This window comes from Seriola aureovittata, chromosome 14 (assembly GCF_021018895.1).
Source record: "Seriola aureovittata isolate HTS-2021-v1 ecotype China chromosome 14, ASM2101889v1, whole genome shotgun sequence".
NCBI lineage: Eukaryota > Metazoa > Chordata > Actinopteri > Carangiformes > Carangidae > Seriola > Seriola aureovittata.
In genome coordinates this window covers 21099829-21125737 of record NC_079377.1, presented here as the reverse complement: position 1 = coordinate 21125737, position 25909 = coordinate 21099829, and the positions used below count along the sequence as shown (strand labels likewise).

General features: G+C 43.9%; 1 protein-coding gene across 2 annotated transcripts in view; it reads left to right on the top strand.

Moving 5' to 3' along the window:
• The window catches only part of meis1b (Meis homeobox 1 b), a 112144-nt gene that overhangs the window by 70737 nt on the left and 15498 nt on the right, over window positions 1-25909 (top strand). For both annotated transcript variants that reach the window (XM_056395076.1, XM_056395075.1), the window contains 2 exons: window positions 10008-10084; window positions 25400-25458. In XM_056395076.1, the coding sequence (XP_056251051.1) occupies window positions 10008-10084; window positions 25400-25458 (136 nt within the window). The remainder of the gene's footprint in view (window positions 1-10007; window positions 10085-25399; window positions 25459-25909) is intronic.

Sequence of the window (25909 nt, the reverse complement as noted above, 5' to 3'; positions counted from 1 at the left end):
AGAGTGAGTGGCAAGTTGACGTGGGGAAGAGTCAGGGAAAAATATTGTCATAAGTCTGTGGTTAGCTTGGTGGAATGCTTCTATCCAACACTTTGAGATTAGCTACGCTGTAGACTCTCATTCTCACCATAAGCAAATACAAAACCTCCAAAATACTTGCTTTTTTTTTGTTTAAAACCCCTTAAATGAAGCTTTGGCAGCAAAATGTTCACTACCTTTCAAGAAACAAGAGTTTAGCATAGCTGTGTGTAGCATGATTTTGTTCAGCCAGTGATATATTAACTCTGCTAAGTGTGAAATCACATTAGCGCTAGCTGTTAGCCATTATCCATTAGGCTGTGTTTGGTGATCCAGAGGATTGTGGGATCTTTTCTGGCTGGAGTCAGCAGCTCAATACCTTTTACTTACAGCAACTGCAGCAGCCTGCCCTAGATACATTTGGTCTGTGTGTGTGTGTGTGTGTGTGTCTGCGTGTGTCTGCGTGCATCTGTCTGTGATTGCATATGCAGTTGCGCTATTATTTGTATGTGTCAGCTTTATGTCTCTTTTGTAAGTGCTGTGAGTGAGTGAGTGTGTGTGTGTGCGCCTCGTTCCATGCGTGTGCTCGATGGATCCTGTGGCTTTGCCGTCGTGGTAATCAGTTTGCGCGTTGGCTGAACTAATTTATCAATTCAGTTCCTCCCACTTGTATTCTCTCCCATGCGTGAACTCTCTCTCTTTCCCCTACACTCTGTCTCTGTCTCTCTCTCAGACAAAACACTTCTTTCTGCAAAGGGGTTTCCGATCTTTTATGCATGCCTTCTGCCTCTCTGACTTCACTCTCCCTTTCCTCCTTTCTTCCATGACTCCCTTTCTCATTCCATTTTTCCACAATGTAAAGCTGTGTTGCCTTACATTTTAATGGCCTTCAACCATGATATCATAGCAATATTGTTGCTCTTGTGCTGTTTCAAAGGCATTGGTGAGTGAGCCATGGTTTATAGATGTGTGATATCTACCCATCTTGAAATCTTAGGCTTAAAGTTTTCTGTATTAAACACTGTGAGGCTCATGATCCACCAGAGGCAGGTGGCACGGGAGGTATGGCCATAGGCTGCTAGTGTGTTTACACTTGGCCAGCTGACCCAATGTGCCCCCTTGGAAGGGGACGGTCAGGTGTGTGTTGTAAGTGCATCTGTGGGACACACACACACACGCACACACACAAGTATGCATTTGAATGTGTGTTCGTCTGTGCTGTGTATACTTGTGTGTCAGGTTGTGTGTGTGTCCAGTGGAGTGAGAGAAATCATAGCTAGTGAACCAGGTGGTGAATGCAGACAGGAAATAACTCATGGTAGAGGAGTTGGACAGAGCTGAGGGCTGAGGAGATGTGGTGGGAAAACCCACAACAACGCACACAGTTTCATTTTTCTCACTTTTTACTATCCTGTCGTTCTTTTCCTTCATGTCCCCTTCTTTCAAAGGTATTTATTCCTCCTATCCTCATGTCCTTCCCCTTTTTTCCACTTCACTGTCCTCCGACACGGTCTCTCTGATATATATGTGCTTCACATTGCACATTTGTCGGCTTTCCTCTCTTTTCCCTCCTTCCACTCTCTCTGAGGCGTGCTGTTGTAGTGTTAGCGATGGTGGGGGGAAGTGAACACGGCTGAGGGTGCTGCTCACTTGTTTGTTACGACAGATTAAGTCATTGATTTGTAAAAGCGGTGCACTGATGGAGAAGGCCCTCTGCTGCTGAAGACGAGCACAGAGAGAGAGAGAGAGAAAGCAGAGGAGGGAGATGGAGGGAAAAGAGGCTAGGATATTAAAATCGAAGGAAAAGATGAGAGCTAACGCTAAAGACAGGTGTTAAGTGGAGATGGAAGAAAAGAGGGGAGAAAAGGAGGCAGCATGAGATAGTTAAGCATAATGCTAAATATAGAACCGAGGGATGGAAGGGGCAGAGATGGGTGAGAAAGATAGGGAAATAGAAGGATGAGAGGAAGGAAGGAGGGGTGTAGGTGTACTCTGAATGACAGAGATGTCAGACAGAGGAGGGAGGTAGGGTGAGAAAGCTTCATCTTTCAATGGCAGCGGCTGCGTCCTCCTTCCCTCTTTCGCTTGCCGCTCCACAGAGCATAAGGGAGCAATTGTGAAATACCTTTACCTAGTTTCAGCATTCCCCAACCCAGGTTCTTTTCACCCCCCTGGGGGCCAACGGTGAGTTTCTAATTAAAACGTCGGGAGCAAAAGGGTAATTATGATAATAACATAATAATATCACCAGGGTTATTAGAAGGTTCTGTGGTCCCCAAATTGCTTCCTCGGAGAGATCAGATTTCAGTGGCATTACGTAAAGTCAAATTTCCTTGAAAGTCAGGTGAAATGAAATGGATTCCCCCATGGTCGAAGCGTAATCTGAGAATCTGATTCCCTCTTGTATGTCATGGACACTGAGTCAAAAAAAAGTGTCTCGCTTACTTAAAGGTGCAATTTAATCCAAAGGTTAGGATGTCTACTTGTTTTTGTTTCGTTGCTTTGAACTCTCCCATAATTGCACATTGTTTCTCCGCAGCTCTGTGTATTGAGCTCCGTGTGTTGTAGCTCAGTGTAACAAGAGAACATTTGTTTTTAGGCTTAGAGATCACTGCTAGAATGCTAGCTCCAAGCACTGTAGCTTGAAGACAGCATGCTGGTGCTCTGAGGTGCTTCCTGCTGTTTTCTCTCCTCTTTCTGTGGTACCTGACTGGGATGGGGCTTTGTGGATCCCTCCTACTCCCCATTTACACACCCCCTCCATCCCAGGCAGCCCTGAGGCAGCCCACCTCCAGCTGTGGCTGCCGTTCACTGCGCCGCTTGGTGCAAGTACCGATTGCTTTGGAGTGCCTCCCCTCGCTCAAATAGGCGGTAATTATGGGCTTAAAGAGGTTTAGTGGTCCAGCAAACTACATAATCACCCCCTGAATTAGCCCCAGCTCATCAGCCTCAGTCCAACGAGCAGCGCTTACCACTACCACTAGCTATCGTGCTGCACCCCCTTCCCTTTATTGCACAGAGGGAAGCACAGCAGCAGGTGTTGTGCAACATCCGGCCCCCTTAATAAATTTAGCCTCCCCTGAGCTGGAATAGGGAGGACTAATGAAGCACGCCCTTGCTCTTAGTGAAAGCAACCGGAGAGTACAGACACCCCACAATATGAGATGCTTTTCTTCAGCATCAACAAACCTTCAAACCTTACCCTTCACATTCTGTGCCGAACACTACAATACAGCACTTTGTTAAGACTTGAGACTTGGTCATGTGCATACATGCTATAAGCTTCAGTATACACATAGACCAGAGACCCACCCAACTGTAAAGCACACGGATCATTGTTCACACCCTGTGGCACAGCAGCTACAGCAGTGGCTGCTGCCCTGCATTATGTTACGTGCCCGTAGAAAAGCCCTGAATGATGCTAATCATTAATTATCATAGTGGAGAAGCTGTTAATGCTGTACATTGTCTAATCCACTTTGTACTAGAGCTTTAATGACATACTTTTCACCCTTTGCCTCACCAGCTAACTAGATTTATCTCATTCCCATAGGCGAGAGCGCTTTGAGATTTCCCTAAATCAACAAAAGCTGTTTTTTGAGAGGGAAAATGCTCATTAATGAATAAAAAGCCCAAGAACATCTGTTTTTTCTCCATTTTCTTTATTTCCAGAAGACATGGAGAGATTTGATGGCACAAACAGTTTGAAAGGGGGGTTTCTTTTGCCATTTTTGGTGCAAATATCAGGGCTTTAAAAAAGGAGCAGTAGTGAATTATTCATGCTACAAGCTTTGAGTTGCTTTACCATAGTCCAGTGCCATAAAATGCACTTTTTTTGTGCTTTACAGCACTAAGACAGATGGCGTTTACTCTGCGCAGAGGGCACTCTGAAGCTCTCATCCTCTAGTTGGTTCATTTTGAGTCTCTCAAAAGATCCGTTTTTGCTCTGTTTTGTTATTTTGCATTGGCGCAGCCCGAATCAGAGGAAATTAGGTTAGGGGTGCTTTGTTTTTTTCTGTTGTTGTTTTGTTCGCCCTCACTCCCTTTTCTTTTTTTCTTTAATCCCCCCTTTCTCCCAGAGCCAGCTTTGTTGCCGGGTCCCTGCTCCCTAATGAAGTCAAAGGGATGTCAGTCGATGCCACCTACACAGAAAGGAATTTGAAATGGCGTAGCTCTCACAGCGCAGTGTGAGCACACACACGGAGGATGAAACTTCCACTGAATGAGCAAGAAATTTGGGAAATTGGAAGCTTGCTGTATGAGATACAACAGGCTTACAGTTTGGAACGCCTGTTTCTAAGTCTGCTCATGCTCGGGGTTCTGGGCATTTGTTGTTAGCATAACAATGTGCTTGCCTCCCCAAATATTTAAGGTAATCTCATACACTTCTGGCAGGAGCAATACTACACTTCCAGTAAACTGTGTGCTCGTGTGTGTGTGTGTGTGTGTGTGTGTGTGTGTGTGTGTGTAAGAAGACAGTTTGGTATGATACTCTGATGCCCTTCTAGCCAAAAAGGCCCCCGGATTAGCCGTCAGGCATTCCTGATGGGCAGCTCAGTTTCCACAGAGATTTGACCTGGGAACAGTGAGGGGAGCAGACCTGGCTAAGCCAAGGCTGTTCACTTTTACCTCAACTACCTCAACAGGCACATGCAAGTCAATAACAATGAATAATGTGGTTGTAATGGTGTTTGCTGTAACTATTGTGTTTCTGCGATTTGGAGTGTCGGGGCAGTTCATTCTTTTAAAAGTGTGCAGGAGAAGAAACAACCAAGACTATCTCATTAATAAGTACACTGTAGTAAAATGTTGCACATTCACAAGTTGTTTACTGCGATTTGTTGCATTTTCTGCCATCCTTGTGCCTTGTGGCAAACCCCAACCATCTGGTGCTGAAGCAAGCTAACTCAAAATACCATTGACCCATGCCTGTTGTCCACAGATTGTGCAGTGTCATGGACTCTTTTTGAGGGACATCACATGACTGTGACAACATATGATTTTCCTCTCTCTTCTTCCTCCCTCCATCCTGTTTCATGGTCGCAGTTTTATAGAGCTAATGTGGCATGTCAAGCCTTTTTAATGGGATGCACAGAGGCTTGGGAAGCGCAGCTTTAAATAGAAATATATGCAATGATAACACTATTGGCTGAGGATGGTGCAGGACTGAGAGGATTCTGGCTGAAGTGAATTGGTTAACAAGGATGGAGTCACACGCTTTGAGATGGAGATGTGAGAGTAAAATGTAGGCTTTCATTTGAAATGTTTTAAAGGAGGTTTATTTAAATACTTACACAAATGTATTACTTGTCAGTAAGCCAGAACAGGAAAACGTGTAAAATCGAATCAAAGTGTAATTTTGTCTGTGTTTCTGTCATTTTTAAAGGTTGGATACCTTGATACCTTATTTTTGAGCCAAAGCCAAATTAAATGTCAACAGTCAGTGAATTTGGAGCCGAGAGAGAGAGAGAGAGAGAGAGAGAGAGAGAGGGAGAGAGAGAGAACAGAAAATGGGACTGGTTTTGCTGAGGAGGTGAGATGAAGAAAAAGGAGAACAGCAGCAAGATAAAAGACATTTTCTGAAATAGCCTTCCCCTTGTGGTGAAGTGGAGCATCCCTGACAAAACAGTGACTCAGACTCCTTCTTTGTTTTGTCACCCCCCCCCCCCCCCCCCCGCCTCTTATTGCTACTGAGAGACTAAGGTGAGGCTTTATGTGGTTTACAAGGTGCAAAAATAAGAATTAGGCAGCCATGACCTTTAGTAAGTTTGTTGTTTGTCTGTTGAAGTTTCAACGACTTGTTGCTTCTGCAGATGATATTAATATTTTGGTGGGTTTAGTTTGTGCAGTAGAGGTCGAAGGTTCAGTCAGCACAATAGCATCGTGTCTTCTCGGAATGACCTTGTGCAATAGCAAACTGGAAACCACTCAGTCTTCAGGTTTCTCAAACATGAATGAAAAAGGAGGACACACACACCTCAGCTCGTGTGTGGCTAGAGTCAGGCAACTTTTGGACATTCGTCGAGTATATTTTTATATGCAATAATTATATTATATAATATTTAATATACACAGCTGCAATGTGTTTACTGTTGTTTTTGTAGCATCTTTAATGCATTATTGGTAACTGGAACAGTTGTTTCTACCACTTCGCCTAGAATAGTTTTCCTCTGGGTTAGACATGGGACAGGGGGAGTAAAGAGGGGTCTTGCAGAATATTTATGCTCTTATCTCTTTGTTAAACCCCTGGGGCTCCAGATATCCATTTCCATGTCTCCTCCCCTGCCTCCTCCTTCCCTCGTCATCTCTTTCCTTCTTCTCTCCGTCTATCTGTCCCTCTCTTGTTCTTGTCTGAGGGGGTCAGAGAGGAAGACGGTCAGACAGGGAGGGGATGTTACTGATGCTCTGTTACTCACCCACACACACACATCTTTCCTAAATCTCACACACACACACACACACATATGACCATGCACGGCTGAACTCACTCATAGGCCCAGCAAGCTCAGTGGTTCAAGCGAGAACAAACACACACACGCTCTCATGTCCATGCACAGATGAACTTGCTAATACAGGCGCACACAAGCAAAGCCTTTGACTCGTATGGACACACGCAACATAACAGACATGCATGCACACACCCACGCATGCACACTCACACACACACACTGGGATTGATAAGACACACAGAGGAGAGAGAAGCAAAGACACACACCCCTCCTGGCACCCACATGCTCAGCGGAGAGCAGGGTGGAAATTCTCATGAAAGGAGTTGTATATTTGGAGAAGACATATCATTAAGATAGGCGGAGGGAAGAGGGAAGGGAGGGAAGGATGCGCAGAAACTTTCCATCTGCTCTTTTAAAGAACATGTTATTGCTTTTCTCACTGAAGGTCTTTCTCTCTTTCGCTCCCTCTCTCTCTCAACCCGCTGAACCACAGCCAAAGGCCGTTAAAAGAGACCAGAATCACTCACAGACAATATTAAAACTGGGCGACTTACTGCTAAGCGAGAAACTAAATCACAGTGTTTTGACAGATAGGAGCTAATTTGGCGGTTTAGAAAAAGAGGAGGACGAAAACAGTTTGGATGTTCCGGGCAGCTCTTCCTGGTAACTCTTGCATTAACGTGAAAACTCTGGCACATGTATCAATTTGAAGGTTGTATTAAGAGGAGCAAGAAGTGGTGGAAGACGTTTTCACATCCTTTACTTTGATAAAAAATAGTAATACCACAATGTAAAACACTCCATTACAAGTAAAAGTCCTGCAGTCGAAATATCAAAAGTTACAGGACTCAGTGTTACACAGTGTTACATTATTACATCTTATACAGTGAAGTTATTACTGATGCATTCATGTAGTTGGTGTTAAAGTGAAACAACATTATGTTCTGTCGGATCGCTCACTGTAACGAGTAATATAAATACAAGAACCTCAAAACTGTGCTTGAGTAAATATACTTGGTTACATTTCACCTCGGGCAGGATGTGTGTTGGAGAGAACAAACTCATGGCAGCAGGCACATTTTTCTCCCAGCTGTCTGAGATTGAGATTTTTGTGTGTGTGCGTCTGTCTGTGTGTGACTAGTTGTGTATATCTGTCTGTCTGCGTGTGTGTGCTGAGGAGCTAGGGGGACGGAAGCATTGAAACAGGGTGTATTTGTGCTGTATTATGGCCGCTGGCATGGCCGCAGCCCCTATATATCACGAGGCAGACACTCCTGCTCCCACAGATCTACAACACGTAGAATGGACACATTGATGTTTTCATGTTCAATCAACTTTGTTTGTTGTTGAAAGGAAAGACTTGAAAGACATGTTATTCACATGATTAGCTTTAATATGACAGCAGTGTGTGTGTGTGTGTGTGTGTGTGTGTGTGTGTGTGTGTGTGTGTGTCTGTGTGTCTGTGTGTGTGTGTGTGTGTGTGTGTCTGTGTGTGTGTGTGTGTGTGTGTGTGTGTGTGTGTGTGTGTGTGTGGTGGCGGCTGTATGTAAAGCGCTCAGTGCGTCAACACATCACATGACACGAGCCCTAAAGAATGTTTTCTCGCTTTCTACACACAGGGAGGCGAGTGGCGTCCCAGATTTGCAGCAGTTATTTTAATTCTGATATTATCTGATCAGTCTGCAGTATGGAAGACACTTGCACACACACGCACGCGCACACACACACACACACACACACACACACACACACACACAGTATATGAGTGGACAGATAACTCACACGTATGAATACAAACACACAAAAATGGTTGTAGAAGAGAAGTGGACACACATTTGGCCAGAGGCAACAATGCAATTATAACTTAGCGCGTGAAATTAGCCTCCTTGTGTTCCCATTCCCCACAACCAATCACATGGACAAGGGAAGGCTGGGAAAAGAAAAATCTGTCTACTCTCTCTCTCTGCTGGGTTGTCCCAGTATTAAACACAATCCTGCTCATTATGCGCCGAAAAAACTGTAATGAAAAAATGAAAACACTGGCGCCGCACTGATTTTGCACGTCTGATTGACTATTTAGTGTGTGTGTGTGTGTCTGTGTGTCTGTGTGTGTTCTTGGTAGACGTACTATACAGAAGCCATATGAGTGGCAACTACTGCTGGTCAGCATAACGTGCAATGATAACTGAATAAATGTGAGGGTGTTGTCTTGTATAGTCGGTTTCTATCGTTCAAATATATAAATTCAAGGATTTGCAAGTTTTATTTTATAAATAAAGACAGAGAATTGTTGGTATTGATGGAATCACTGGGTTAGACTTCTGTGAATGGCTGCTGCTCCTTCGAAACTTATCTTCCTAAAATATCTTTTTTCCTTTGTCATTTATTGTTTGAAATGACGCAGCAGACGTGGAGAATTAGAAAACTGTACTTCTCTGTAATGTGACAGAAATCAGTGGGTATGACTCACACCTCTGGTTGGCAAAGGGAAAACACTTTAGTAGAATGGATCATTGAGCCGTATTTCGTGATCGTCTTGAACTTTAAATCTATTCATGTATCTCTTCTTTCTTTCCTAAATGTATACATAGCATTTTGCAATATACATAGTTGTCCAGTTAGTGCTATCCCTTCAACAATCTATTCTCCCCCTCGCTCCTCTGCTCCTCCCTCCTCTCCTCCGCTTTTATGGCCTGCCTATGGTGTTCAGCACAGTCCATGTCTTGTCTCAGTCATGAACAGCACATTGTCCTCCATGAACAAGGCTCCGTGCATCTGGGATCCCCCCCTCACTCTAATATAAATCAACACACTCCCCAAGTTCACATTTATCCAATTTATTCATTCTATATATTTAAACAGGTGGCTCAACTTTAACTGTTGTCAGCTGTCTGCTCGGGGAAGGGATGGAGTGAGTACTTCATATTTAAACATTGGGTCAGTTTGGTTTGTCTTTCCAACAGCTGAATAGTTGTTTATCGTGTATTCATCTGTCATATTTATGAGCCTTCAAATAAATAGAAATAATCATAGAAAAGGTCATCTATCTTGTATTAGTGCAAATCATCATTTTCCCTAATCTTGAACAAATCCCTGAAAAAGTGACAGCCTCTAATATCAAGGTGATGAGGCCTGATTAAAAAATGTAGACAGTTAAGACAAGATAAAAACTAAATGAAAGATTAAATTGATTTACACTGTGTAACATAGTTACCCTCCCAGTGGCAGACATTTAAGATTTAAAAGACTCAAAATTAGATTAAATTACTTGCTGACATGGCAATGTGTGATTTTGGGGAAATTCCTGTTTCTATTATAAGCTGGTGGTCCTTTCAAAATAATGAAACCTAAGCTCTCTGTACTTAAGGTTTCTTACAATCTGTGCCCGGAGAAATGATTCCAGCAAAGTGGCAAACTTAACAGAGTCATGTTATTGCACCAACTGCAATAAGGATAAAAGCAACCAGCAGCAATAAAGACAAGAGATTTTACATTCTCTTGTCTGTATTTTCTCATACGAGTTGTCTCTGTCTCCTGCAGCATCCTTACCCGTCAGAAGAACAGAAGAAACAGCTGGCGCAAGACACAGGCCTCACCATCCTACAAGTGAACAACTGGTAAGTCTTTTCAGAGTTTACATGTAGTCGATTTCAGGGGTTCGACCCCCCAGGCTATCCCAGTTCTTAATGATTGGAATTAATGCCTCCACTCCACCCCTATTTTCATCCCTCACTCACACACGCAGAGACACACACACACCACTTACCGAATCATCCTCATCTAGATCAATCCATCTAAAGAGATATGGCCTGGAGTGATTTTCCAGACCAACAGCCTAACTCAGCCCAAACATGAGCATCCATGTTAATTAAGAGTCAAACTACATTCTGAAAACATCCAATAAAAACATCCAACATGCACAAGTTATACAGGAATGATTACTGGAAAAGTGGTAGCTCTGAGACTAATTATAGGATTTTACTTTGGCTGACTTATTTTTGGGTTTGTGGGTTTTTGTAGCACCTTTTACATTTGTTTAAATCAAATGAGAACATCTCGCTCACTGTTTACTTGTGATAAAACTAGCATTTATTAACTTTTATCCTAAAAGTTCATTTTTCTGACATAGTCGTGCAGTTACTTCCACTTTAATCTAGAAACCAAAAAATGACTGTAACATGCAGTTACTTTGTCTCATTACATTATAGCAGCAGCTGCTTATTTTCCTCTGATCATTACTCTTGAAAGTCATTTTATTGGGTGTTGACGGACCATATATCCTCTTACACATTATTTTTTAGTACTTTTTTCTTAATAAAAGTAGCATGTGAAGTTATCCTTGTTAGCAAGGCTCCTATCGTAGAGGTACATAGCCTGATTGCTAACCTGCCTTTGCCAATTAATGTTCTCTAAGTGCCAACTAGCCTGTTAATTGGGCACAAGCGTGACTGGCCGTGGCCATAAAATAAGGTTGCTAACTAGCCGTTTTAACCTTAGGTAGCACTGTTAAAGGTAGAAAGGGGCCCTATGTCCTTGTGCGGCTAGTCTTATCAGAGAGATGGCTATCAGCACATGCTTAGTGTTATTAGCCATGTCTAATTAAATGGGCTGGAGACTGGGTAACTGAGGCAGGGCCCAGGCAGAGGGTGTTTGATCTGAGCGGCCCTTAAAATAATCCTTGAAAGTATCAGTCAGTTGGTAGGTACGAGCATGAAAGTGGAGACTGCAGAAAGGCAAAGAGCAGCAGCAGGAGAGAGGGAGTTAAAGAGCCAGACAGAGTGAAAAAGAGATGAAGAGAAAGAGAGAAAGATAAGGAGAGAGGGAGAGAAAGAGATGAGACACGATAAATCCCCATTACCAGCAGTCTAATGATGTTAACATTATTCCCAGCCATTGTTCAATCTGAGACCTCAGAGACAGACAGACGTTAGATTAGGGTATGGTGTATCAGTCTATGGAGAATTCATTTTATACCGGGCCAAAAACAATGCACACACACACACACACACACACACACACACACACACACACACAGGCGGGCAGTAAAAGGCCTCCTGACCAGAGGGAATCCTGTCAGGGTTATCAAATCACGTGACCTCTCTGAAATCTATGGGGGATCAATTCTTACAGCTGAGATAAAGCCAAGCTGTGTGTGTGTGTGTGTGTGTATGTGTGTGTGTGTGTGTGTGTGTGTGTGTGTGTGTGTGTTTGTGTGAGTCAGACAGACAGTCACATGAACAGTAGCTTGGTCACTTAAGGCTGACTGTGTGCTCTCATTCTGTTTGTTATTTTTATTGGTAGGGGGATAGCAACACACCCCGAAGGTGTGTGTGCGTGTGTGTATTTGTGCAAGACCAACACACACTGTGTAAATCGTGGGAGGTTAATCTTGGTTTGTGGAAGATGTTGTGTGTTTGTGTGTAAGTGTGTGTGTGCGTGTGAGAGAGAGAGAGAGAGTGAGAGAGAGAGGAACCGGGGGTGGTTAATCTAAGGGGTATTAGCTGTTAAACCCTGCATGCTGGGATCCCGCTGCCCCCTCACATTTTGTTGTATACAAGTGTGTGTGTGTGTTGTGTGTGTGTGTGTGTGTGTGCGTGTATACGCTTGTCCACAGGCATATTTCCATGCATGGTTGTTTGAGCGAGCAGTACATTGTGGCATGGAAGGGTGATTGAGAGGGAAAACAATAAAGTGAAAAGATGGGTTGACAGAGACATAAAGACAAAGAAATGGACAAAAAGGGAGAACGGAGTGATGCAGAGGAAGAGAGATGGAGGTAGAGGAGACAGAAAAGAGACGATGGAGAAGAAAGAGAGAGAAAAAGAGACAATCAGAGAGAGAGAGAGAAGGAGAGAGAGAGAGAGAGGTTATGTTAGGGGAACTGCCATTTCGCAGGCGTGTTGTTGTGCTGATTGGGAAGCCCCGTCATTGGGTGTCTCCATAGCAACCCCCGGTGATGTTACCTCCTGACCCACTGATTTGTTGAAGTCAATTTCCCGAGCTGTGATTCTGTTTGTCAGTGCTGTTGAAGAACACACACTCGCTCACACACTTATACACAAATGTGTGCATGTCTAAATTCTCTTAGAGTCACACTCTTGCACATGCACACACACACACACACACAACACACACACACACACACACACACACACACAGGCGGGCAGTAAAAGGCCTCCTGACCAGAGGGAATCCTGTCAGGGTTATCAAATCACGTGACCTCTCTGAAATCTATGGGGGATCAATTCTTACAGCTGAGATAAAGCCAAGCTGTGTGTGTGTGTGTGTGTGTATGTGTGTGTGTGTGTGTGTGTGTGTGTGTGTGTGTGTGTGTTTGTGTGAGTCAGACAGACAGTCACATGAACAGTAGCTTGGTCACTTAAGGCTGACTGTGTGCTCTCATTCTGTTTGTTATTTTTATTGGTAGGGGGATAGCAACACACCCCGAAGGTGTGTGTGCGTGTGTGTATTTGTGCAAGACCAACACACACTGTGTAAATCGTGGGAGGTTAATCTTGGTTTGTGGAAGATGTTGTGTGTTTGTGTGTAAGTGTGTGTGTGCGTGTGAGAGAGAGAGAGAGAGTGAGAGAGAGAGGAACCGGGGGTGGTTAATCTAAGGGGTATTAGCTGTTAAACCCTGCATGCTGGGATCCCGCTGCCCCCTCACATTTTGTTGTATACAAGTGTGTGTGTGTGTCTGAGTGTGTGTGTGTGTGTGCGTGTATACGCTTGTCCACAGGCATATTTCCATGCATGGTTGTTTGAGCGAGCAGTACATTGTGGCATGGAAGGGTGATTGAGAGGGAAAACAATAAAGTGAAAAGATGGGTTGACAGAGACATAAAGACAAAGAAATGGACAAAAAGGGAGAACGGAGTGATGCAGAGGAAGAGAGATGGAGGTAGAGGAGACAGAAAAGAGACGATGGAGAAGAAAGAGAGAGAAAAAGAGACAATCAGAGAGAGAGAGAGAAGGAGAGAGAGAGAGAGAGGTTATGTTAGGGGAACTGCCATTTCGCAGGCGTGTTGTTGTGCTGATTGGGAAGCCCCGTCATTGGGTGTCTCCATAGCAACCCCCGGTGATGTTACCTCCTGACCCACTGATTTGTTGAAGTCAATTTCCCGAGCTGTGATTCTGTTTGTCAGTGCTGTTGAAGAACACACACTCGCTCACACACTTATACACAAATGTGTGCATGTCTAAATTCTCTTAGAGTCACACTCTTGCACATGCACACACACACACACACACACACACACACACACACACACAGACACATTTTCTCATGCGTTCACTTGCACCAAATCAGGTCTACAACTGTGAAATCAAGCCAAAGAGGACTTCAGAAAGCATAAAACACTTACTGGGAGTGTGTTACACGGTCATACGCAGACCATCAGAAGTGAATTGAATTCACATCGAATGGCCGCAGATGAACCGTGGGTCATCCATGTTTGTTGTCCCAACAGGGGAAGACCTAACGATGAAAAACATGTACCACTGACAAATGAAACGCATAGTGCAATCCTGTCACATGTTACTGCACGGAACATTATGAACACACTCTCCTTTCCTCTCTCGCTCTCTCTCTCTCACACACACACACACACACACACAATCTCTTTATTCACATATCTGTAATGTGCTTTCTTTCACATATATAATAACAACTCTCTCTCTCTCTCTCTCTCTCTCTCTCTCTCCCTCCCTCCCTCACTCCCTCTCTCTCACGCACTCACACACACCATAGATGTGTTAACACACATGTCGGTGTGTATTATTGATGAGCGAGCACGCGGTAGGGCTCAGCAGATTAAATAAAAATGCTAAAGGCCGGCAAGGGGCGCAGATCACTCATGAATTATTGGCAGAAATACTCTGCACCAGGGAATCTCAATTTGAATGGAGCAAGTGTGTGTGTCTGTCTCTGTGTGTGGTAATACACGTTCACATTCGCACAGCTGAATCATATATAGAGAATGTACACACAATACTGTACATGCCCAAATGCAAATACTCGGGCACATCCCGGCATAGTTTTCTTTACAGCAGAAACGCACACATTAATGCAAAGTCACACACCTCCTAGACACATAAGGTATCCACACAAAGAGTGTTTCCACACACCCAGACGCACACAGATGAGTCACCACATGAAACAAACATACACATTACTTATGCTCATACCCTCATATTATATATCCATTAAATATATTGTCATATAAGCAAAAGTGTTCTTTAAAATACCAAGTGAAAAGTTAAATAGGCAAAGAAAAGTCAGTATTTTACTTCAAGACAAACTGAAAGTCATGCTGTAGATTTTAATTGTTAACATCTCATTATGAGAATGAGAAAAAAGAAAGGTAATTGTGTTATAAAGTAAACCAATGCAGCCATGTTCACAGGCAGGAGGCTAAGTAGCCTGGGAAAGATTGAGTGACAATTATTGTTTCTTCTTAAAATCACACAAATCTTACATGTATTTGCAGTCCAACTTCGTTACTCAAAATAAATATCTGTAGTATTTATTCAACCTTTAATTAACAAGGAAAGTCCCATTGAGATTAAGAATCTCTTTCAAGAGACACCTTGCCAAGACAGGCAGCAGCACAAATAAAACCACAAAGTTGCAGACAGAACACACAACAGCAGACACAATTTAAAAACAACTAAAACTCAAGACTCATAACCAGGTTAAGATAAAGCAATGACATTTCTTTTTCCAGTTTCCAGTTCTTACTGAGCGATGCATAGACACATAGGTAGCATGGGAGCAGACCCAGAGTTGCCTGAAAGTGTGCCAGTGAAAGAGCCTATGTAAATACACTACATAAAGTCAAAACTTTACCCTGAACTAAATTACACCATCGTTTAATGATAAAAAACCTTTTCAAACCTGAACAACAAACTAAACTTACCTAAGATGTAAGCTAGTCCAAAGCTTAGGATAATGTGTCACAGAGATTTGTGACAAATATTAAAATCTGTAGATAAGACAGCACCATGACTGATTTTTCTACCATATGTGATATGAATATAGGATATATACGGATCAGTAAAGGAAGAAATCAGGCAGGAATCAGATCATAAAAAGTACCAGCGTGTTCCACATTTAGGTCTAACAGCAGCCATAATATCAGAGTGTCCTTGAACAATGCAGCCCTTTACCTGCTCACACATTTAAACCACCCTTAATACGGCCGGCAGCTAAGCGTGACATATAAAAGGTCTTCCTTTCTCTGTCGACTTTCTCTTTCTCCGGCTACAGTCAGTATCTCTGTGCTAAGTTCTCCTAACGCTCCGGTGATGTAAAAATCGATGGCAGGGTCATCAGGTTTCCCTTGTTGGCTGCCCCTCCCCTTCCTGCCTGCAATTTAATAATGCCCCTTTAAAGGCAGTGTTTAAGCCTCGCCGAGCGATTGTTTTGTCAATAAGACCTCCTTTTACGAACGTCTTAAAAGCATGGACGGGGGAAACAGTGAGGGAGAGAGAAAGAGAGAGAGGTAGTATTTAAGAGGGCAGAGTGGATGGACATTGAGGCTACTTAGGAAGGAGCAGTGTGGCACGTACATATACGTCTCTTATCAGGTTTCTGAAAGGACAAGCAGAGGTGAGCGAAGGGAAGGAGAGCAAGTGACTGACAGGAGGAAAGAGAAATGGGGTGGAGTGAGAGAAAAAAAAAGAACGCGGTAATATGGGCGGAGAAGTAACACTTCCTGTTTATTATTTTTAATCACAAATTCCCATAGTTTAAGATCATTTGGTACATGCCATGTTAATGCTAATGAAGCATACCGAATCAAATTAAAGGATGATTCTGGTTTATTACTACTTGGGTCTCATTCTCTCAGGATGGCCCATTGTTTTTTGGCAGTTATGATAACACTGTGCTGTGACAAAGCTGAAACGAAGACAGGCAGGACGAGTCAGATGATCAGACAGGTCCTAAACACATGGAAGAGGAAACAGTGAAAGGATTACCCTGACGGTCTGCTGTAAACTTCGCTCGAGGACCTTTACAGACCAAAACCCTGCTGCAACTTTGACCTACTTGCCATAGTTGTGCATGCACAGTTTTCTTGTGCAGTGCTGAATTATTTCCAACGTGTTTGTGTGCAATCACTTTAGGGTTTTATTATCAACTGATGTTATTAAAAAAAAAAAACCCTCTGCTTGTTAGCTGTAAGGGTTAAGCAGTTGATTTGGTGAGTACAATGCTATCAGAGGCATTAGAAGTGATGAGCAATACGACATAAATGAGGCAGAATTCCCCTTTAAATAATATGAGCAACAGACAAACAGGTTAGGGTGAGATGAGTTGTATTATTCAGTATGTTGAAAAGCTAGAGAGAGAGAGAGAGAGAGAGAGAGAGATGCTGGAACTTGTTCACAGAAAGCCTTCTGAGGTGTGTGTGTGTGTGTGTGTGCGCGTGTGTGTGTGTGTGTTTTGGAATTAGCAGGCCCAGTTTCAGTCCATGCCCTAAAGCCTGTTTCAGACACTGCAGCTCTGTCAAGTTGCTTCAGCCTGAAACTCCCGACATTACAGCAAATACCACACAAACACACACTCGCACACACAAATGAACAGACACTAGATATACTAGATATGACCTCACCCTCAGATTTCAACACTGAGTTAAAAAGTGAGAATCATGTCAAGAACAATATTTTCTCCCTCAGTTTGAAGTGTGTTGCTACCAATAGCCTCTCACAGGAATCTTTAGCTTGTGCAGACACGACCCTGTCTTTACTGTATTATGTCAACAGAAATGTGTGTAGACGTGTGGGTGTGCTTCCACACATATAGGTGTCCATGTGCAAAGACACTCTGTGAACCGAACACCATCTCTCCTCCCCCCCTTCCTCCCCCTTTCTTCCTCTTACTCTCTCTGTTTCTCTTACATCACAGCACGCTGCCCGCGGCCAAACCTGCATTTCTCTTCATTCGCCTCTCTCTCTCTCTGTCTTTTTTTTTATTCCCTCCTCTTTTCTCCTCACTCCTCTCCCCTGCTTTTCAACCTCCTTTTGTAGTACAAAAGTGGGAGGAGGGGTGGGGGGTCCAAAACATGAAAGGCGGCAGAACGTGAATGCTGGGGTCTGTGTCGAAGCACACATGGTCGCTGTCTTACTCGCCACCATCAGTCAGTTGTTGTTCTCACGCTGATGTTTTATAGAGTTGATCAAACGCTGTTGTGAAGTGAACCAGCGGGGACGCCGAGCAAGTGTTTTGTGCCAAAATTAAATATCTAGGAAAAATAGGACACCTAGCCCTACAATTAACAGGCAGAAGACTGACAGTGATGTCATGCAATTAAGATAAGTGATGGCTCTATGTAAGGGATTTGGAGACAAAGCATAAAACGATGAGGCTAACAGACTGAACTGAATCAGGGATTGTTCTAAAATACATCATAAAGCCTTAGCGATGCCTGTGAAATTGATAAAATTATTATTATAATATATATGGTATACTAATGTTTTTTAGCACTTGAGCTAATAGGTTAACGGAAGCATGTAAATCTGCAAAAAAAAAAACTCCTCTCCTTTTGGTGTTTGCTGACTGTGGATGTCGACTGCCTTGAAACTGCCTTTACTCATTTCTGGGCACTCAGAGGGATCCCCATAGTGATGGTTGCTGTGAGCCAGCGGGGGGAAGTGACACGCGCAGAGACAGGATATGACACGGGTAGTGTGAGGGGATTTAGGTCAACCACTGTGTTTGCAGCAGTCCCCACTGCAAGCCCTGTCAGCAATACTGGCTCTGTGTGACACTGTGGTCATCTCTGTGTCTGTGTGCGTGTGTGTGTGTGTGTGTGTGTGTGTATGTGACTTTTTTTTTTTGGGTAGCTAAGTGTGTGTGTTTACATGCAAATACATTTGCATACCCCTCCCAAAGACACATACGTGGCGAGTATTGCTAATAGAGCTCCTACATGTGCACATACAGATAGAGCATCACACAGTCATTCATACACACATTTCGATTCCAACCCCAAAGGCTAAAGGACACGGGCTCTGTCCAATGTTGTGTTTGTGGAGTGGGCAGCACGGGACAGCCATGTTGTTTCTGGGTAAAGTCAGGCTTGGCTGGCATTGATGGATGACTGGCTAACTGAGTCCAAGAATGTCTGAATGTGTGTGAAGGGAAGCAGGAACAGAGATAAAGAGAGTGACAGAGGTCGTATGTGACAGCTTCACACTCCCCTCTGATGTCTTATTCTTATTCTCTCTCTCTTTATTTCTAAATGTTTTTTCATCTTTGTCTTTTGTATTCAGAACTTTTCTCTCCCTTTCTCGCCCACCCTCTGTTTATGTTTTGCCTTTTGGCAAATCCTATTTAGAAGTCAGTGAGTGTTGTGAAGCCAGCCCAGCCAATGAGTTCATGTATGTGGCCAACATTTCCTCTCTATAACTCTGTGAGGCACCTGGTTGTCATGGATACACACATACACACTAAATACACATATACACTGAGCTCTTCTCCAGTGTGTTTTGTGTTTGAGTGTGTGTTTGTGTGTGTGTGTGTGTGTGTGTGAGTGTGTGTGTGTGTGTGTGTGTGTGTGTGTGTGTGTGTGTGTGTGTGTGTGTGTGTGTGTGTGTGTGTGGTTACCCAGCCTGTCGCTCCACTCTGTAAAACCAGCTTTAGTGGTAGATTCATGACTCTCTTAATGGACACTGGGCTCTTAGGTAGTGGAGCAACAGGGTGTGTGTGTTTGTGTGTGTTTGTGTGTGTGTGCTTACATACTTGTATTTTATGTGTGTGCAGTAATGGGGATTAAGTGACCCCATGGCTGCTCTCACTCTAAAGCTCCTTTTAAATTTCACAGTTTTCTTATGTTTCCCTCCATATGTGGCTCTGGATCCAACTAATCCACCTCATGTTATTAGGAGCTGGATCAGCAGACCTGCATGTACTGAACGTCTATATGTCAGTGGGTGTGTCTGTGCCTGCATTTGGAGATGGTTCAGGAACTGTTTGCCTGCCAATAAAGACTTATATATATATATATATATATTGGTGACTGAAAACACAGGGCCCCTGTCTACTGTCGGTCTCGTGTGTGTGTGTGTGTGCGCGTGTGTGTGTATGTGTGTGTGAACATGCGTTTATGTTTTTGTCTTGTTTGTCACAGTGCTATAACTAACTCCAAAGTAATATATACACAGGCTTTTTCTATAGGAGGAGGACGTTGAGAAACAGGAAGGATCATGGGAATGAGCCTGGTTGCCTGTTTTGTGTGTAGGAGTGTTATAAACCTAAAACCTGTAGCTATTTGAAGCTGTTTGGTCGGTCTGAGCAGCCTTGGCAAAACCAGTGAGAACGGTGCTACTCGTTGACAAGTGAGCGCACGTAGCAGGATGTAACTGTGTGTGTGCATGCAGGTTTTTGTACCTGTTGAAGGCTGCACAGAGAAATTAGAAAGAATAGTGTCTTTGCACAATATTAGGTATGGCTTTTTTGCACAATCCACATCTCAACTCAAAGCTTAAGATTCCTCCCAAACTGGGGTCAGGACCGATTCAAATGGTCCCAAGATAATCCTGACAAGAAAGAAAAACATATATTTCTCTTCCTCTCAATTATTTTCTTCCTCTCTTTCGGTTGAAATCCTCACTCATGTCCATACTAAGGCAGTGACCTGAGCTGAGGGGTCACAAGTCGACTTATTTATTGTAAATGTTCACACAAAACTAAAACTCTTGTTACCATGGCTCTAAATAATCTTTCTTCATCTACATCTCCATCATAGCAAAGACTTAGAAACAACTATTAAAAAAAAAAGATGAGATCATTTTTACTCAAGAGAAGATTTACACATCCTAACATAATACCAAGACATGTCACAACAGTGCTTGGGAATTTACTCTTGAGTGTTTTGAATACTGTCTAAATTGTTTTAGCAGTATTGGTTTTACATCCAAATCATGCAAACACTATGAATGTGATGCAATACAGTTTCAGCCAATGGGAAAAGTAGTGACATTTGCATTTTTGTATTCAGTGTTAGAGACAGTCCTCATGTCTTAACTGTTTGTGGATTTGATTTGCAAGCAGCTGCGTTGGTTTATTTACACTAATCTGAAGCATCTAATCCAAGTATCTGACCTGAGAACGACACTGAGGAGGAGAGAGGGAGGCAGGGATGGATGTGGGGAAAAGAGAAGGAGGTGATTTATGAGTTAACTTGTCAGCTGAGCAGAACAAGGGAAGAAACTCATAACTGTAACTCCCTCACACACCCACATGCAGCACGCTCACATACATTTACACACACTCAGTATGCAGGTACGTGCACATGAATGCATTGCCACCACCTGCTGCACGTAAGAGAATATGTGAGCTCTATAATAAAATAACTAATTACTTAAGAAGATGGAGATGTGCTGGGACACAGGACAGGATAATAAAGTTCTGCAGGGATACAATGTGTGACACAGCAATAGGATTGAAATGTAGTGTGTGTGTGTGTGTATGTGTGTGTGTGTGTGTGTGTGTGTGTTAGCTCTAACTTGCTGTACGATTGCTTATCTCCTGATTTATAGCTGGTAACTGTATTTGTGTGGGTGCACAAGTGCAAATCAACTGCTTCTGTTTAATTTTAGTTTTTTTAATAATTATCTTATGCAGCATTAAGTTATGTCGAAATCACTTCTCTAGAAACATGGTTGGCTACAAGTTCTTTACAAAGAAACAATGAAATTTGTTTAAGTTTGTGTGTGTGTGTGTGTGTTGTGTGTGTGTGTGTGTGTGTGTGTTTGTGTGTGTGTGTCTGTGTGTGTGTGTGTGTGTTCACCAGTGAGAAGGAAGGATATATGGGCTAGGCGTTAATTGTGGTTGAGCAGCAGACAATCGATGCTGGCCGCGCAGTGACAACCTGATGATAAGCTACATGATTCTACCCGTCAGGAGCTCGCTTTCTTTTTAGTGCTTTTAAATCACATTGATTGGCAGCCAGGAGGAGCGTGTGGTTACACAGTTATTTTAAGCGGCTCTCGGATTTGAATATGCATGTAAACCTCTGTCGGCATGCGCTGACATCCAACGGCGGGTCTTGATGAGTGTGTGTTATGCTGGAATATCCAGTTGTCCATAAATGCGAAGTGTGTGTAGGCCTGTGCACGTGTGCGCACATTCTCTCAGATTACTAATGTAATATTGGGAGTGAGTGCAGAGGACGTGTGTGTATATACAGTATGTGCATGTGCACGTTGGTGCGATTCAGTGTGTCTCATATTACTAATATAATATTGGTAGTGGGCTCAGGAGGTGTGCGTGTGTGTGAGTATGTGTGCCACAGAAATTGAGAACTCCACATGAATTTAAATCAACGAGCTCGCAGAGTAACCTTTTGTATATCCAATCTGCATCTTTCCACTGCTCGTTATTAAATTATCCCCTAATTGGTCACGCATCAAAGGCAGCTGATGAAAAAGACAATTTCTTGCTTTTAATTGGGCATTTCACGTGTGCTTCGTGTACACCTGTGTGCGGCTGCCTCGGCTCACTGTGCCTGTGTATGTGTGTGCGTGTCTCGGGTGTAATGAGAATAGGACATTAGCAAGGGCTTGGCAGACGCCGTCGCAATCAGTTCCACTCTTTCCAGAGAAGGAGGGAGAGGGACGGGAGGATTAATCCAGACATTAGCAATCTCAGAAGGAGTAATAGATTGGAGGCAAAACAACAAAGAATAAAATTCACCCAGTCTCCCTACATGACTTTTAACAGACGTCAGTTCTGGAATAACATATGGCTGACATGTTTTTTGATCCACTTTACCATGGGTGCATGTGTCAAGCACGTGTGCCCACGGTGGGAATCAAACCCTTGGCAGAGTTCGTACCACGCTGGATTGGCTGAACTACACGAGGCCAAATTTTATTTCAAGTAATTTTCCTTCCTCCCTCTTGTCCTTCGGTGTTTTTGCCCAACTTTAGGCGTACCACCAGTGGTGTGTCACGCCAAAATAGCCCAGCTATTGTTGCACTGAGCAGAGCTGAATAGTGCAGCTCATTGTGTTGTGATGGGAGGCAGGGGAATGAACAGGCCATAAACACTGGCCCTATAGCACCCAGGGGTCGTGCAAAGGTGAAGCCTCACTCCCCTAATAGAGGAGCTCCGCTTTTCTCCGCTCTCCCGCTCTCTCTCTCTCTCCTCTCCGTCCCTCCATCACTCTTTATCTCTGCGAATCTTCTCCCTTTCTTATTTCCTCTCTCTTGATTCCCCTCCTTTCTCTCCCTCACCCCAACCTCTCCCTCTCTCACAGTCTCTCTCTCTGTTAGCTTATTAACGGTCACAGCAAGAGTGTCTGGTTTGCAGACCAGAGCCCCTTTGCCCCCCCCCCCCTCTCACTCTCTCACTCCTCCTTCCCTCCCATTCTCCCGCTCTCCATCGCTCCGTTCCCCTGGCTGCTATTATGAGAGGCATTTTATCCTTTGTTCCAGCCCCCATGGTGCATCTGGCCTCAGATATGGGGACGAAGGGGACAGGAAACCAGCGAGAGTTTTTGCAAGGAGGAGGGGGTTTTGTGGGTTAGAGAGTGGGTTCATTGCTGGGAGGTGGACTGCCAGTTTCCACCATACAGGGAAGGAATGATAAGGAGGGAGCAAGCAGGAGAAGGAAACAGATACAGAGGGGGACAGGGAGGGAGGTATGAGAGTCACTGTATATGTTCTTTTAGGAGTAGTAGCAGCACTTGTCGGGCTAGGAGCTGCAGTGATGGTAGGATTATTACTTCGCTGATACATAGTCTATTTAATCCTTAGAGCAAATAAGCACTGCTGCCATATTTCTGGATGGTCACGTGAAGTTGGATTTCTCCCTGAGCTCAACTGTACCAGGAACACATGCCTGACTTTCTGAGACGTGCACACCTATTGCCTAAACAACCCCCTTTGTTGCATCAGTGTATCTTTGAGGGTAGCGGAAGGAGGAACTAAGTTTTGCAGGAAAGAAAGAAAAGTTAGAGAGAAAGAGGAAGAACAGAGTCGAGGAGACAGCAATAAAAGACAAGAGGAAGGAGGTGAAGAGAAGGAGAGGTCAACAGTTAGCCAGCGCTGGCCTCAGATTGACCTCATCCTACTATATAGGACCATGAGAAGAGAGAAGAGGAGTGGAAAGGAGAGTTAAAGGAATGCTCAGGCCTCCTCAACCCTCCTTGCCCTCTCTCCCTTGCTGCTCCTCCCATATCTCCCCCAACAAAACAGGGTAGTGAGGGAGGAAGGGAGGGAGGGGGGGTGTTGGTGATAAAACTCCAGACGTTCCCTCATTTGATGGTGCTCTGCCATGTCAGTGCATTCTCGCATTCCTCCCTGGCTCTTTCTGCTCCCCCCCCAAAAAAAAATTACTTTATTATAACAAATACAGAACAAATTTGTCAAAGCCTTCAGCTGAAAGACTCACAAGATCCCTGTCGCTTGTTTTCTTTCTTTTCCTCAGATCGTTTTATCACGCGGAAAGCTCCACTTGCACTCCTGTCAAAAAATTAACTATTTTTCTAAAGCAGCTTACAAGATATAACAAAGCAATTATATAAAAATAATGCAGGGAAACAATTAGGCTGCTAATCATTCTCTCTTTCTCTTGCTATCTGTCTCCGCCACTCTTGTCATTTCCCTGCAGCTCTGTCTTTAGAAGGTGATACAGGAGAGATAGCAGGCAGAGAAGGGGAGCACCACGAAGCAGTTGGAGAGGGAATATTAAAGAGATATAAAACAAGAGGTTTAATTAGAAGTCAAACAGATCCACCAGCTAGCGTCCTTTTGTTTCTGTTCCTCCTGCTCTTCTCTCCTAGACCCCTTGAAACGCTCCTTTCTCCAGCTTCACAAGTGTAGCAGCGCCATTGTTTCCTTAAAGTTTAGCTAATGCTCCCCTTTTAGAGATGAAATAGAAGTGTCCGGTGGGGCAACAGCAGGAACACATAAATCAAGTCAGAAGCCCCAAAAGCTCTCTCTCCTTGGGGTCATTACAGGTCAAAGGGTCATTTCACAAGGGGTTAGGCTGAGCAAGGCCAGAGCGCTGCCTGGGCGAGGGCGTGAATGTGTGTGAATGGACATAGGAGAGGGAGAGAGATTAAGAGTGTGTGTGCGTGTGTGTGCTGTTGAAAATGAGTGAGTAGCAGATTTAAATATGAGTAATGGTGTGTGTGTGTGTGTGTGTGCATGCGCAATAAATGGTCTGACCCTGTGCTTTTATTGGAGGTCATGGGGTAAAGGGGTTGGTCCAAGACTATATGTACCAAATCCTGCTTCTGTGAAAACACACACACACACGCACACACACACACACACACACGCTAAAAAAAGCTCCTGCTGTCACAGAGTAACACATGGTCACCTGTCTTAACAGAGTATCACCCAAAACAATGCCTCGCACCAGTGGCAACGTGACATGTTTCTGTCAGCAACACTTGCCACACTGCTGCGCTCGAAGCCAAGTGTGTTAAACAGTCAGCAATCTCAGCTCGTCGTGAGGTGGAACGTCTCCAACAAAGCGAGATGGGTCGACATGTTTCAAACAGGCAGAGAGAAAATCCCGGTTAAGCCTCGCCCCACAAAGACCCCAGTGTTTAGGTCGATGTGACTGTGTATACACTGAGGCTGTGCAAGTTTGCACAAGTCGTGGAGTTCTGCGTTTTGAAAGACAACTGCCTCGGTTGTTAAGGTTATTAAGATGTGACTTTCGCTGTGGCTCTACAGGGGCTTTACTAGGGCTCAGGTTTGCTTAGAGGAGAATAATTTCTCCATATCACTGTTATGGTTAGCTAAGAGAAAGAGGCTGGTTTGGCATTGTGTTTGTTTTTATGCTGTGTGCCAAGATTTTCAATGTCTTAGTAAGCAATATTTCCCTGATCTTCTGTGTCTTTGTCCCTTCTCCTCTCTCCTCTTCCTCCTTCTTTCAATCCGCCCTCTCCCTCTCTCTTCATCTGCTTCAGGTTCATTAACGCGAGGAGGAGAATAGTCCAGCCCATGATTGACCAGTCAAACCGTGCAGGCAAGTCTCCTATAGTTACTGTATTCAAGTCGCGCAGGCGAAAGCCGTCCACACTCCATGCACTCGGAGGCCTCTCAGCTGGTAAATACAGGACTGAACCCCCCCCCCCATCCTGGAATGTCCAAAACCTCCAGGGGCTGTCCCCTTCGTTACATTAACGTTACAACATTAACAACAACCATTAATCAACTTTGACGTGCCATTTGGGGTGAGAAACTATTTATTAATTATAAAATATAATCATTTGAAAATGAGTTAACGATGAGTGGATTTATTTTTCTTAGCCCATAAACAAAACTCTCTGTGTTCTCGGTAAAGTTTGCTCTTAACCCCCCCCCCTCCCCCCCCTCCCTTTGCCAACCAGGCAAAGGAAAAAAAACACTCAACCCTTCCTCCCTGGCTCAAACCAAAACATAAAGAGAGCTACACCCGTTTCTTTTTTTGGGTGACC